Source organism: Balaenoptera ricei, chromosome 2 (genome assembly GCF_028023285.1).
Source record: "Balaenoptera ricei isolate mBalRic1 chromosome 2, mBalRic1.hap2, whole genome shotgun sequence".
Taxonomy (NCBI): domain Eukaryota; kingdom Metazoa; phylum Chordata; class Mammalia; order Artiodactyla; family Balaenopteridae; genus Balaenoptera; species Balaenoptera ricei.
Window position 1 is genome coordinate 138,476,755 of NC_082640.1, and position 15,224 is coordinate 138,491,978.

Consider the following 15,224-nt stretch of genomic DNA (forward strand, 5'->3'; position numbering starts at 1 on the left):
CACTATTTACAATAGCCAGGATATGGAAGCAATCTAAATGTCCATCAATAGATGACTGGATAAAGAAGATGTGACTCATATATAAAGTGGAATATTACTCAGCCATAAAAACGAACCAAGTTGAGTTATTTGTAGTGAGGTGGATGGACCTAGAATCTGTCATACAGAGTGAAGTAAGTCAGAAAGAGAAAAACAAATACCGTATGCTAACGTATATGTATAGAAGTTTAAAAAGCAGTACTGATGAGCCTAGTGGCAGGGCAGGAATAAAGATGCAGACGTAGAGAACAGACTTGAGGGCATGGGGGGGAAGGGGAAGCTGGGATGAAGTGAGAGAGTAGCATTGACGTATATACACTACCAAATGTAAAATGGATGGCTAGCGGGAAGCTGCTGCCTAGCACAGGGAGATCAGCTTGGTGCTTTGTGACGACCTAGAGGGATGGGATATGGAGGGTGGGAGGAAGGCTCAAGAGTGAGGGGATATGGGGATATATGTATACATATAGCTGATTCACTTTGTTGTACAGCAGAAACTAACACAACATTGTAAAGCATTTATACTCCAATAAAGATGTGAAAAAAAAAATGGGCAAAGGATCTGAATAGATATTTCTGCAAAGCAGATATACAAATGGCCAATATGCACACGAAACGATGTTCAACATCACTAATCATTAGGGAAATGCAAAAAAAACCCTACAATGAGATACCCCCTCACATCCATTAGGGTGGCTGCTATAACAAATAAAGCAGAAAAATAACAAGTGTTGTAAAGGATGTGGAGAAACTGGAACACTTGTGTAGTATGGATGGGAATATAAATTGTATAGCCACTGTGGAAAACAGTATGGTGGTCCTCCAAAAAAATAAAAATAGAAGAATTCTGGCATGGATGGTGGTGATGGTAGCACAACATTATGAATGTATTTTATACCACTGAACTGTATGTACACTTTAAAATTGTTTGGATGGCAAATTTTATGTTATGTGTACATTACCACAGTAAAAAGAATGAAAGAAAGGGGAAAGAAAGAGAAAAAAAAAGAAATTGGAGAAAAAAGAAAGCTACTACTGCTCTCATTAGAAACTTTTAGGATATCAAAATAAGTAAATAGTTTCAGGTTTTATACAGTTGTTTTACTTTCAAAGCAAGTTACTCAGTATGTTTTAAAACAAACAGTCTTCGGACAGATAGAAGTGTAAAAATACAAGCATTAGGCTAAGACCAGAATTATTAAACCTATCAACCAGCCAGGGAATGGCTGACATATAAAATATAATTATCCTGAATTTCACCAAATATTCCCCCAAATCAATGAATACTTTACTAATCAAATTCTCATAAAAGCTAAAATTGAAGTCCAAATATTTCACTATCATCTTAAAAGAAAATTAATTTAACATTACTTTAACATTACTTTTTGTCAATGTGTCTTTCAATTTTTGAATGTGCATATTTCAGACTTTAGCAACAAAACTACTGCATCAAATTCGTCTTTAACCAACAACCTCCAGTGGAATTTAATGTAACCATATAGGAGATACCCTTTTTATGACAACATAAGACTCTTTTGGAAGAAGGGAAACAAGGAAGGAAATATGGAAAATGCTTTTAAGTGAAATATTTATGAACTGCACAAGAAAAGTGTTCAAAAATTGTCTTGAGAGTTTTAATACATACCAGGCTCCAATTTGATAATTTTTACTGCAGCCAGCTCTCCCGTATGTATATTTCTGGCCTAAAATAAAAATGAAAGTAAAACTTTAAAAAAGTCTGTCAACTATATAAAAGTTACTTGGTACTATGTTAATTAGTTGCTTATCAATCAGGCTTTTAACAAAACTGAAAAACAAAATCTTTATTTCCAGTGAAATGAGTATACTCATTTTCCCAATAAAGAAAATATAGAAAAAATACACACACACACACACAAAATTCTCTTTAATCCCACCACTAAAAAACAACTACTGTTTAAAATTTTGGTGTCCTTCCTCCAAGTCTTTCCTTATATTTACTTAATTTAAAAAATACTCATGGTTTTTATATATTTTATAAATACAGTCATAGGTCATTAAAGGAAAATAAAAAACCAAATCATCTGTATCTTACTACCTAGAGAAAAAAAGTTAACGCTTAGTGTACGTATTTCCTTTTTTGCCCTGTGTATGTGTGCTCAAGTGTGTACGTGTTATAGAAGATGTGCCATCACAGTCTTCGACAACATGATGTGCAATGCTGCCTGATTTTCCACTGATGGTATATATAATTTATTTAATTTATCTGCTATTAGGAATTAATTTATCTGTTATTAGGATTTTAATATTATTTTGGAATTATAGAGAGATATATATATATCTCATAGCTTTATATCTATCCACAGCCTTGATTATTTCCTTCAAATAAATTCCTAGAAGAGAAACTACTTACCACTTAAGAAAATATCATGGATAGACTTAGTATAATTAATGCTTCAATGATTATCACTGCAAATATTTTAGCATGTATCAAAGTTTATCAGTAAGGCAACCTATAAACATAATTGTTAAGTTAAAAAGTATGTGGATTTAAAATGGACATATTGCCATATTGCTCTGAAAAAAATTATGGGGATTCATACTCTCACCAACCTTAGATGTTAAATCTACATCTGCCAAGTTGTACTATAGGTACAGATTTTTATTTTATTTTTTTAAAATTATGTACTTTCTCAGTGCTCTACATAATTTTAAATGTCTGTATAATAGTTCATATAACCATTTTCCCTTACTGTTAGATATTAAGGATGTTATACATAGTCTTTTCATTATTTAAGACTATTTCTTTCAAATGGATTCTAAGGTATGAGATTACTAGGTCAAGGGTATAAATATGAACATTTAAGGCCATCAACACATACTGCCAAAATCGTCTAAAAGCACTGTGCCATAATATTGTCAACGTTAATATGAGTGCTCATTTTCATTACACCCAGTGTGGCACGCTCTATGTGGAAATGCTATTTAATAATCTGCAACATTTTTCATTTTAGTATATTAGATTTGAATATGAATTTTCACACTTGGCATAAATAAGGAGCATATGATAAAACAGAAAAGAATGACAAAGAATGTAGGGAAGAGAGCCTCAGAAGGGATATTTCTAGAAATGACATATAGAGGGTGAGAAAAATAATAGAATGGGGGAGACGGATGCAGAGGGAAAGTCACAAACAGAAAGGTAGAAGAAAAAAGGATTTTTTCTACAGCAGCAGTCTCAAATATTTTCTGATGAGAAGTTCATATTTTCCCCATCTATGGCGGTAAATAGGGTAAGGAGGAGTCTCAGGAAGAGAAAACAAACAATTTAACTCCCCCCATCCATGGTTACCCTTCCCCCAACTGCAAACGCATTTAGAGAAATGGGAAAAGGTCAGCCAGAAGCCTCACACCATTCCTACCCTCTCCTCTTCCTTGCCTGTGACAAAAGAATCGCCTCAGGTCTTTTCCCCATTCCTAAGATCTTTCAGCATTTTATATCCATACAGTGGAGTATTATTCAGTGATAAAAAGAAATGAGCCATCAAGCCATGAAAAGATATGGAAGAACCGTAAATGCATACTGCTAAGTGAAAGAAACCGGTCAGAAAAAGCTACATACTATATGAGTCCAACTATATGACATTCTGGGAAAGGCAAAACCATAGAAAGAGTAAAAACAACAATGGTTGCCAGGGGTCTGGGTGAAGAGTGATGAACAGGTGAAGTACAGGGAATTTTTAGGATGGTGAAACTATTCTCATATGAAACTGTAATGGATACACGTCATTAGGTATCTGTCAAAATCCATAAAACTGTACAACACAAAGAGTGAACCTTCACGTAAACTATGAACTATAATAATATATCAATACTTGTAATACTTGGTTCAATAATTGTAATAAATATACCACACTTAATGCAAGATGTTAATAAAAGGGGAAACTGCATAGGTGGGTGGTGGGTGAGGTGTGGATGAATGTAAGTCTATGTATCTGCTCAACTAATCTGTAAATATAAAACTATACTAAAATTAAATCTATTAATTATTTTTAAAAGAATATACATAAAATTAAATTTTAAGTATATTGATACTTTCAGACATATTAAGTCAATTTTTATGATTAGAATCAACACAAATATGTTGTATTTCAATTTAACAGAACCAAAATGACGCAAGAACCAAGGACACCTTTTTTTAGAGATTCTGAGGGACTCGGGAAGGAACAGATCACTGGAAGATTTGAACAATCACAGAACCACATAAAATAAATATGGTATTTTAAAATTCAGCTACACCATGCATAAGCCAAAATGTACTATATGCCGTTACAGAAATTAAAAAAAAAGAATATAAGCTATAACTCCCACTGACAGAGTAAACACTTAAGTGTCAGTCTCCATTTTGAAGACATATTTCTGTTCTCTCCAAATGAAGAACCGATGGGCAAATGTTCATACTCTGTAATTTTCCAGCTGGATTTTTAAACAGAAAGCAGTACCAGGCTCTTTTATAATGAAAGGCAAAGAGGCTTTCAGAAAAAAAGATCTAAACAGAGACTTCACAGATTCAATTTACTAAAGAGATCTTTCAGAAATTTAACTATACAATTTCACACTATAATCCAGTGGAGTCATACGCAATACTAGTTTTTGAAACCCAACATTTCCTTTCAACAAATTAAGTGTGATATTCTCAAGTATTTTTTTTAACCTTAACACACAAGAATTTAAAGATCCTACACTGTGTTTATAAAAGGAACTAACAGAAATACCACAGCACCTCTACAAAAAGATCTAAATATATTTCTGATTCCTATTTATTTTAGTAGGTTATTGCTATACACTAATATTTAGACTTAAGGGTATACCGAACACCTAGAAGTCCAATAAAATATTTTACTATAGTTTATCTCTTATTTAATTCTTTATTAATCAGGAATTAAAATTATTAGGTGGAAAAAGATAAATAATAAATGGGATCAATGTCACTATAAAATCCATAAAAGAGCCTTTTCACTTAAATTAAGTTTCTATTCTCATTGCCAAGGTGTTTCCCTTATCTCTTAATATTTCCAAGTCAATTTACTACCGGAGACGTATTTTTACTCAAACTCTCCTGTCTGGATTTTTAATTCATAGTAAAAAGTTAAATTTCCACTTGCACCAAGAAAAAACAATTAAAGATGTTTATCTTCCTAACTTATCCATTTCTATTTCAACAATATTATGCAGTTGCCAGTTTTATAAGCCATGAACTTTCCAACATGCTGTAAAATTTTTAATGTGACTAAAAAATAATTAAAAGAAAAGTCTTGAGTTATCAACAAAGAATAGAAAGATATGATTTAAGGCACAGTACCTCTCAGTGGTGAGGAAGCTGGAAGATAATTTCTTTTAACAGGGGTTAAAAATGTAACTGGCAAGTATTGACAGTCATCTAAAAGTTATAGCAACCAAGACGGTCACCATGAAGATAAATGAGATCAGCTCTTGTATTCCACTTCACTGTTCTTCACATTAGGCCCCTCATCCTATCCCCAGGTAACTTCCTTCCAGCATTTCTTAGGGTCACAAAACTTTTCCATGAAGCCAACTGGGGGCATCAATTTCAAATATACACCTTTCCTCCAAAAATATTCTTTAATATAACAATAGATAATCCAGATATCTCAATATTTAACAAGCTATCTCTTGTGGCTAGTGACTACTTCTCAGAGTCAAAAGTATGCATCCCAAACTTAAGAATATGAACTACGATACAAAAGTAGTAACACAGCATCTGTAAAGTTTGAAGAAAGCCAAGTAGCTGGTTTGCCCACACAAGAAGTAAGCAGTCAATTATGTTATAGGTTGTAAAACCTCTATATCTGATTCTTTATGGAACATTGTTTTTGACAGGTTCATTCAATCAACAAATATTACTGAACACTGAATACCAAATATTATTATTTAACAAATATGTGCCAGGCACTGATATTGATACTGGGGATATAACGAAACAAAACAGTGCTGTCTTTAGGAAGCTTTTTATCAGTTGGTGAGACAGAGAAGTGAATAGTAAATACAACAAAGTGTGACAAATCTCTCAAAGGTGATACAAGACAACACAGGAGGGTTCTGAGCCAAGTCAAAGCTGGTTGCAGAAAGCTTCCAGGAAAAAGTAAATCTAAACATGGATATTATGAGAGACTTTCTTGGGAAGAGTGGGGTGGGGTAAGGGATTATAACAGAATTCCAGGCAAAGGTGTAAAGATAGGAGAAAACATGATCATTTCAAAGTAGTAAAATTATCTTGTATTAAGGGAAACATAAGAGTGTAAAGAGACGATGGTGAGAGACAACATTCCTTTGAAGCTCAGGAAAGACTATATCACCCACTATCCTATTGTAGCCATCATCTACTAACTTCTTGGTCACCCCTTCTTGTTCACTCAGGACTTTATGGTTCCTGGCTCACAGTCTTCCTCTCCACCCCTTTTCTTGGTACCATTCTTAGAGACTTCAACATCCAGATCTACTCTCTGACTTTTCAATCCTTAGCCTCCTATCTGAATCTTGACTTCAAACATCGTAATTCCTGATCATGACTTCCTACCCTTTCAGCTCATTTACTCTAGTCTTCCCATTCCAGTGATCTTTCCACCTCATCAATCCAGTGCATTCCCATATGACTACCAATTACATCTCTCAATTCCTCACATCTTCCCTTAACTGTCAGGGTTCCATGGTGCACCACTCTATTTATAATCACTCCCTTACAAACAACCTTAACTTCCTTCTCCTCTTATCCTCTGTCATACTAGTGTAGCAAAATGCTAATCTGATTAAACTTGATTATCCACTAATTCCATACTGATATTGAATAGCTAAATGATACTGGGGAAAAATGTATAAAATCAGACTAACTGGTGTTATTTTCAAATCATAACACAAACCTCAAACTACAAACTACAACTTCTCCATTAGGTTTGATTTTCTACTCTTCAAAAAGAACATTTTATACCTCTCTCTTAAAGCCTTCAATAATGCCTAAGCCTCTGTTTACTCACTCCTCTGTTACCTATCCTAACACAGAATTTCACATTTTCTTTACCTAACACTGTCCTATGTAGTCCTATGGCTTTAACAACCATCTCCAGGATAAATCTCTCCTCACCCAGCTCCAGACTCCTAAATCCATGGAAACCTGACAGGCATGTCAACCCTAACATGCCTAACACATAACACTCAGTTTTCTCTGCTCCATAAACCCATTCATCCTCACATCTTCCCAATCTAAATAAAATTTACTGCAGCCAGCCAGTTGCTCAAGTACAAAACCCAAGGTCATTCTTCATTTCTTTCCTTCACATTCTTCACATCTGATATCTCAGCAAATAGTGATGGCTTAAAAATATAAAGCAAATCCACTAACTTTCCTCTATCTTCTCTGCTATGCTCTAGTCCAGCTTGTCTCCATTAGGAATTAGCAAACTAATGTGAATGCAAAGGAATAGCAAGTCTAGGATAACCCCTAGTTTCTAGATTGTACAAGTGAATACACACTGTGATTCCATTCACTAAGAAGACAGACACAGGAAGATGGACACATTTTATGGGTGGAGGGGAAGGACAGTGAAGGAACATAGATAAGGGCCTCAGATTTGAACATATTTAAAATTTAGGTTCCTATGGAAAACTAACTGGAGATATGGAGATATCCGGTAAGCCACTTAATAGCTCCTGAAGCTCAAGAGCTAACATGGATTGGAGACAGATTGGCATAATCAATATTATTGAATCCAGGCCAGTAGATGACATAACCTAGGAGGAGTATGTAGAGTTAGAAGAAAAGAGATTCAAGAGCAGAATCCTAGAATATTACCCACATTTAAGGGATAGGGAAAAAAAACTCTCCACAACAGATCACATGCCAGACCACAAAACAAATTTCAATAAACTTAAGAAGAAGGTAATCATAGCAAGCATCTTTTCCAACCACAATGATATGAGGCTAGAAATCAACTACAAGAAAAAAAAAAAACTGCAAAAAATACAAACACGTGGAGGCTAAACAATATGCTACTAACCAACGAATGGGTCACTGAAGAAACCAAAGAGGAAATCAAAAAATAACTGGAGACAAATGAAAATGGAAACACAACCATCCAAAATCTATGGGATGCAGCAAAAGCAGTTCTAAAAGGAAAGTTTATAGAAATACAAGTGTACCTCGGGAAACGAGAAAAATCTCAAATAAACATCTAACCATACACCTAAAGGAACTAGAAATAGAAGAACAAACAAAACCAAAAGTCAGTAGAAAAGAAATAATAAAAATGAGAGCAGAAATAAACGAAATAGAAAATTTTTAAAAATGGGAAAGATCAATAAAACTAAGAGCTGGTTCTTTGAAAAGATGAAGAAAATTGATAAATCTTTAGCCAGACTCATCAAGAAAAAAAGAAAGAAGACCTGAATAAAATCAGAAATGAAAGAGAACTTACAGCTGACATCACATATATCAAAGGATCATAAGAGAATATTACAAACAATTATATGCCAATAAAATGGACAACCCAGAAGAAATGTACAAATTCCTAGAAACATACAAGCTCTCAGGACTGAATCAGGAAGAAACAGAAAATATGAACAGATCAATTACCAGTAATGAAATTACATCAGTAAAAAAATTTTTTTTCCAACAAACAAAATTCCAGGACCAGACATCTTAAAAAGTAATTCTACCAAACATTTAAAGAAGAGTTAACACTTATCCTTCTCAAATTACTCCAAAAAATGGAAGAAGAAGGAAAACTTCCAAACTGATTCTAGGAGGTCAGCATCACCGTGATACCAAAACCAAAGACACTACAAAAAAAGAAAATTAAACAACAATATCACTGAACATAGATGCAAAAATCCTCAACAAAATATGAGCAAATTGAATTTAACAATACATTAAAAGGATTATACATTATGATCAAGTGATATTTATCCCAGGGATGTAAGGATGGTTCAAAAGCTGCAAATCAATCAATGTGATACACCACATTAACAAACTGAAGAATAAAAATCATATCATCATCTTGAGAGATGCACAAAAAGCGTTTGACAAAGTTCAACATTCATTTATAATAAAGACTCTCAACAAAGTGGGTGGGTATAAAGGGAACATACCTCAACACAATAAAAACCATATATGACAAATCTACAGTCAACATCATACTTAACAGTGGAAAGCTGAAAGCATTTCCTGTAAGAGCAAGAACAAGACAAGGATGTCCACTCTCACCACTTATATTCAACACAGTTTTGGAAGTCCTAACCACAGCAATTAGAGAAGAAAAATAAATAAAAGGAATCCAAACTGGAATAAGTAAAACTGTCAGTGTTTGTAGATGACATTATATTATATAGAGAGAAAATCTTTAAGATACCACAAAAAAACTATTAAAACTAATAAATAAATTTAGTAAAACTGCAAGATAAAAATTAATATATTATTGTAGCTTTATAGTATAGTTTGAAATCAGGGAGCATGATACCTTTAGTTTTGTTTTTCTTTTTCAAGATTGTTTTGAAACCTATTGTGTCTCTATACACTAGTAATTAACTATCAGAAAGAGAAATTAAGAAAACAATCCCATTTACAATTGCATCAAGAAGAATAAAATACTTAGGAATAAATCTAACCAAGGTGGTAAAAGACTTGTACTAGGAAAACTGTAAGACACTGATGAAAGAAACTGCAGACAACACGAACAAAGGGAAAGATATGTCATGTTCATGAATTAGAATAATTAATATTATTAAAATGACCATACTACCGGTGGCAATCTACAGATTCAATGCAATCCCTGTCAAAATACCAACGGCATTTTTCACAGAACTAGAACAAATAATTCTGAAATTTATATGGAAACACAAAACATTCCAGATAACCAAAACAATCTTGAAAAAGTAGAACAAATCTGGAGGTATCACACTCCCTGATTTATTTATACTATAAAGCTACAGTAATCACAATGGTATGGTACTGGCACATAGGTCAATGGAACAGAATAGAGAGCCCAGAAATATCCACACTTATACAATTAATCTATGGCAAAGGAGGCAAGACTATATAATGGGGAAAAGACAGACTCTTCAAAATATGGTGCTTGGAAAACTGGAGAGCTACATGCAAAAGAATCAAACTAGACTACTGTCTCACACCATATACATATACCTTAAACTCAAAATGGATTAAAGACTTAAATGTAAGACCTGAAACAATAAAACTGAGGAAAACACAGGCAGTACACTATTTGACATTGGTCTTAGCAATATTTTTTTGAATGTCTCCTCAAGTAAGGGAAAAACGAAAATAAAAAAACTGGATTACATCAAACTAAGAAGCTTTTGCACAGCAAAGGAAACTACCAACAAACAAAAATGTTGCCTATTGAATGGCAGAAGATATGTGCAAACATAATATCCCATAAGGGGTTAATATTCAAAATACGTAAACGGCTCATACAACTCAACATCAAAAAAGAACCCAAAAAACCAGATTAAAAAATGGGCAGAGGACTTGAAGTGACACTTTTCAAAAGAAGACATACAGAGAGCCAACATACATATGAAAAAATGCTCAATACCACTAATCAGAGAAATGTTAATCAAAACCACAATGTCACAGCTATCAGAATGGTTATCACCAAAAAGACAAACAAACAAATAAAAAGTGTTGGCAAGGATGTGGAGAAAAGGGAACCCTCATGCACTCTTGGTGGGATGTAAATTGGTGCAGCCACTATGGAAAACATTATGAAGGTTCCTCAAAAATTCAAAAATAGAACTGCCATATGATCCAGCAATATCACTTCTGGGCATGTATGTGAAGATAACAAAAATACAGATTCAAAAAGATACGTGTGTGCCACTATTCACTGCAGATTTATTTACCACAGCCAAGATATGAAAGCAACCCAAGTGGAGATACACACACACACACACACACACACACACACACACACACACACACACACACAGGAATATTACTTAGCCATAAAAAATGAAATCTTGCCATTTGTGACAATGTGGATAACCTTGTGGGTATTATGCTAAGTGAAATAAGTCAGACAAACACTGTATGATTTCACTTGTATGTGGAATCTAAAGAACAAAATAAACAAAACAAAACAAAACAGAAACAGATCAAAGAACAAACCGGTGGTTGCCAGAGGGGAGGGGGATGAAGGATGAGTAAAATAAGTGAGGGAGAGTAAGAGGTACAAACTTCCAGTCACAAAATAAATAAGTCACAGTGATGTAATATACAGCCTAGGGAATAGAGTCAATAACAGTGTGTAATAAATTTGTATAGTGACAGATGGTAACTAGACTTACTGCTGTCATCATTTTGTAATGTATAAAAATATCAAATCACTCTGTTGTAATCTGAAACTAATATAATACTGTAAGTCAACTACACCTCAATAAAAATTTTAAAAATAGGTAGGTAGGTAGGTAGATAAGAAGGAGGGAAGGAAGGAAGGAAGGAAGGAAGGGAGGGAGGGAGGAAGGAAGGGAGGGAGGGAGGAAGGAAACAGACAAAACTAAAACTACAACTACTCTAGAGATACTGTTCTATTAGAATCTCAGTTTGGAGGAAATTTTGGAAATGATCTAACTCAATCTTTTTTCTAAAAAAGCAATTTTCTTCTTCTTAGTTTATGGAGGTCATTTGATCAATCTCATACATTCATTTTGTAGGATAAATTTAGTTGTATAAAGACTTTTTATGATAAGCAAAATCTACTCTCCTATAATTTCTCCTCAATGGTCCCAGTTTTGGTCTATGAGATAAAGTTGATTGAGTCTATTCCTCCTATGACAGATTTCAGATATCTAAATTCATTGATTTATTCAGTAAGTATGTATTGATTTATTCAGTAAGTATGTATTGCCATTCCTATGGCAGTTAGGGGGCCTAGTTCTAATTTTAACTCTGCTCAGACAGAAACATAAAAGCTCCCTTCTATATATGGATGAAACATGCTAACTTCTTCAACATGCTACATACAGATTCCAGACCCTTACCACCATTCTGATTACTATGTGTTTTGACTATGTGCTCAAAGTCTGATGTCCAACAAAAATGATAGTAGTTAAAATATTAGATTCATTACAAAAGTCATGTTATAAGTGACTTTTCTTTCTTCAAATTTCTATAAAGTTATGATATTTTTAAAATTTAAAAATAAATGTTGAAAGTGTTATATTCAAAACACAATGCAGTACTTTATCCTGTGGTAAGAGTAAAGTGCTTCATTTTACTTCTATTATAAATCTTTTTGGGAAAAAGGGAGGTCATAAACACATATTATATACTATATAAATTATGTAAATTTCAAGGAAACCACTTCCAATAAGATTATCAAATTTATGTCAACAAAATATAATAAGGGGGGAGCCACACATAGCATATCCTCCACATGAAAATTTAGTATAAAGATTAGTCATTCATTATTTTTTCATTTACTCAGCATCCCTTATGCATCAGGTACTTCAGGTATGAGGGTAGTACTGGTGGGGTGACAGCAAAGAATTAAAGATTTATCTGCCTTGTTTGAGTTTCAATGGGACAGATTTTAGATCCAAACAGGAAAGTTTTCTATAGCACTTAAAAAGGAACCAACTGCTTCTAGTATATCATTATTTAAATAAGTTAAATGACCCTTTGTCAAGGATAGGGTAGGGGACACATGTACTGTGTAAGAGGTCCCTGCCAGCTCCCAAATTCCTTAATTTTTGTGAGGCAAGTTATTTCCAAGCTGCCTTCCAGATCTAGACAGGTGCTCCGTCTCCCACAGAAGGAGGCTGTACTGCAGGGTTTCCCCACTACCAGGCAGACATATTCAGAGTCTAAGGCCTGCCTGTTAGGGTGACCCCAAATCTGTCCAGATGACTTATATCTCAGGACACACTAAAGCCTTAGTATGTTAGGATACTTACTTGTCTTTGAAAAGAATTTTTCTAATCCTCTCCTAATACAGATTGATTTTATTAAAGGGAGCATTCCTTCTAGAGGATTACTTAAATTGTAATTATCTGGAGGCCTTCATGGCAAAGCAAAGGGAGAAAAGGGCTTGAGTTAAGATTAAAAGAGGTAGGGAAAAAACAAACATGAAAATGTAAGTGTAAAATAAGGTAACAGAAATACATTACATTACATTATTAATACTAAAAAAAAGAGGTAGGAAATATGTAAACTCTCAATCACTGCTGGTGGGTGCAACTACTGAGGGGAATAATAGGTCAAATTCACTAAAACTTTAGCCAGAAGGACTCCCCCAGGATTGGCATCTCTTGCCCCATGTGCAGCCACATTTTCATGCAGTGTGAAATTAACAACGTGGATAAAGATCTCAACACAAGGAAAAAAAGAAAATTTAATTCTAGAAATTTACTTAAAGAAATAATTAGATATGTGGAAAGAATTTGTTCAAGGATACGGATCACAGCATGCTTATAATAAGGAAATACTGGAGATAATCTGCTTGTTCAACAATAATGAATTAAACACTGTACAATGATACAAGGAAATAATACACAAATATTAAATGTGTATATCTACTCACATGAAAAGTTGTTTGTGACATACTGTTAAATGAAAAAAGTACCTTATCAAATATATATGCTATATAATATACTACATATAGTATGCTTAAATATATGCTTATATAATATATATTATGATCTATGTATGTGTCCTTAATATGACTTTTTAAAAGTCTTGAAAGATACACAAAAATGTTCATCTTTCGGTAAAAGAGGTACATGTAATTTTTCATTTACTCCTATATCCAAGTTTTCAAAAATAAACACATATTACTTAAAATGTATTTTTTGAAAAGAAGGTAGGAAAGAAGGCTATCTATTCTGAGGCGAGGACGAGAGAGGCAAATAGGAAGGCAAGTCCTACCCATGGATCTACAGAAAGAATAGGAAATTATTCCTGGAAAAAAAACATTATAGGGGACCCAAGCATCTCCACTATTACAATTAGGAACTAAAAAACTTGCAAAAATGCAAAAGTTGTAAATAATTTATTGCAACTTATGTCTATTAAAATATACTGTCATGCCCACATTGGATCCTTCCTGATATTGATAAGAGGTAGGTTTAAAAAAGGACAAAAAGGCACAGGGTACCTAGAAAAGAGGGTGCATGTATGTGAGGGGTAACACATTGGTTCACAAGACATCCTTCTCAGGCTGTGACAAATTAGACATAGGCAAACAGAAGTAACCAGCTAATGCTACACAAGGTAGGCTATTCTACTGCCTGAAAGAATTAGCATTTTGTTTATTTTAACTTAGAATAGCATTACCAAATCTAGTCTATGGGACTCAGTTATCTTAGGTAACAATAAGTCTAAAGTTCCAACAAAATGAGCACAAGAGAAGGCACATCAGGAAGGGTGTCTAACAACCAAGAAAAAAAAGTTTCTCTTTTTACTTATTAACATTGTAGGGTGGCTATAAGCTACTGATAAGTTCCTCTCCACAGTAAAAGCAAGTCAAGCCTGGGCTCCAATTTGGAAGTTTTAAGGGTAAGAGTAACAACCAGGTGGGTAACCAGGAAATAGTACTTCTGAGAGTTGGTGCTGAGACCTGAAGCTTATATGCATATTCAAATCAATCCAAAAGATCCCTCTCCTCTCAGCAGAGGGGTAAGGCTGCCAAGTCTCATTTGACCATCTGTCCATAATTTGCTTAGAGCTTATTATGTGCTAGACAATGTGTTAAGGGCTATGTATACAGCAACGAATTTAAAGATGTAGTCCCGAGGCAGTTTGGTATAGTGGAAAGAACAGAGATCATAGAGCCAGAAGATCTGGATTCATGTCCTCACAGTGCCACCTACTATCTGTAAGATCTAGAGCAAATATCATACAACTTATGATACAACATAATATACATACAACATACAACTTATGATACAAGCAAATATCATACAACTTCTTCTTGGGTAAACTAGAGATGATAATGCATCTGTACCACCTACCTCATAGGATTATTGTGAGAAACAAGTAATATACTGATTATGAAAGAGCTAAACAAACATTAGTCACTCATTCATTTTAATCCAATTTCATTTTTATAAAAATGTTAGAAGGTGGGGGCCTATATGATTCATGGGCCCAAACACCTCCGAGGATAGACTGGTCTATC

General features: G+C 34.0%; 1 protein-coding gene across 1 annotated transcript in view; it reads right to left on the reverse strand.

Annotated features, from left to right (window-relative positions):
- MAP4K5 (mitogen-activated protein kinase kinase kinase kinase 5) overlaps positions 1–15,224 on the reverse strand; it is a 144,627-nt gene that overhangs the window by 119,742 nt on the left and 9,661 nt on the right. The window contains exon 3 of the mRNA XM_059914200.1: positions 1,685–1,742. Within this exon, the coding sequence (XP_059770183.1) occupies positions 1,685–1,742 (58 nt within the window). The remainder of the gene's footprint in view (positions 1–1,684; positions 1,743–15,224) is intronic.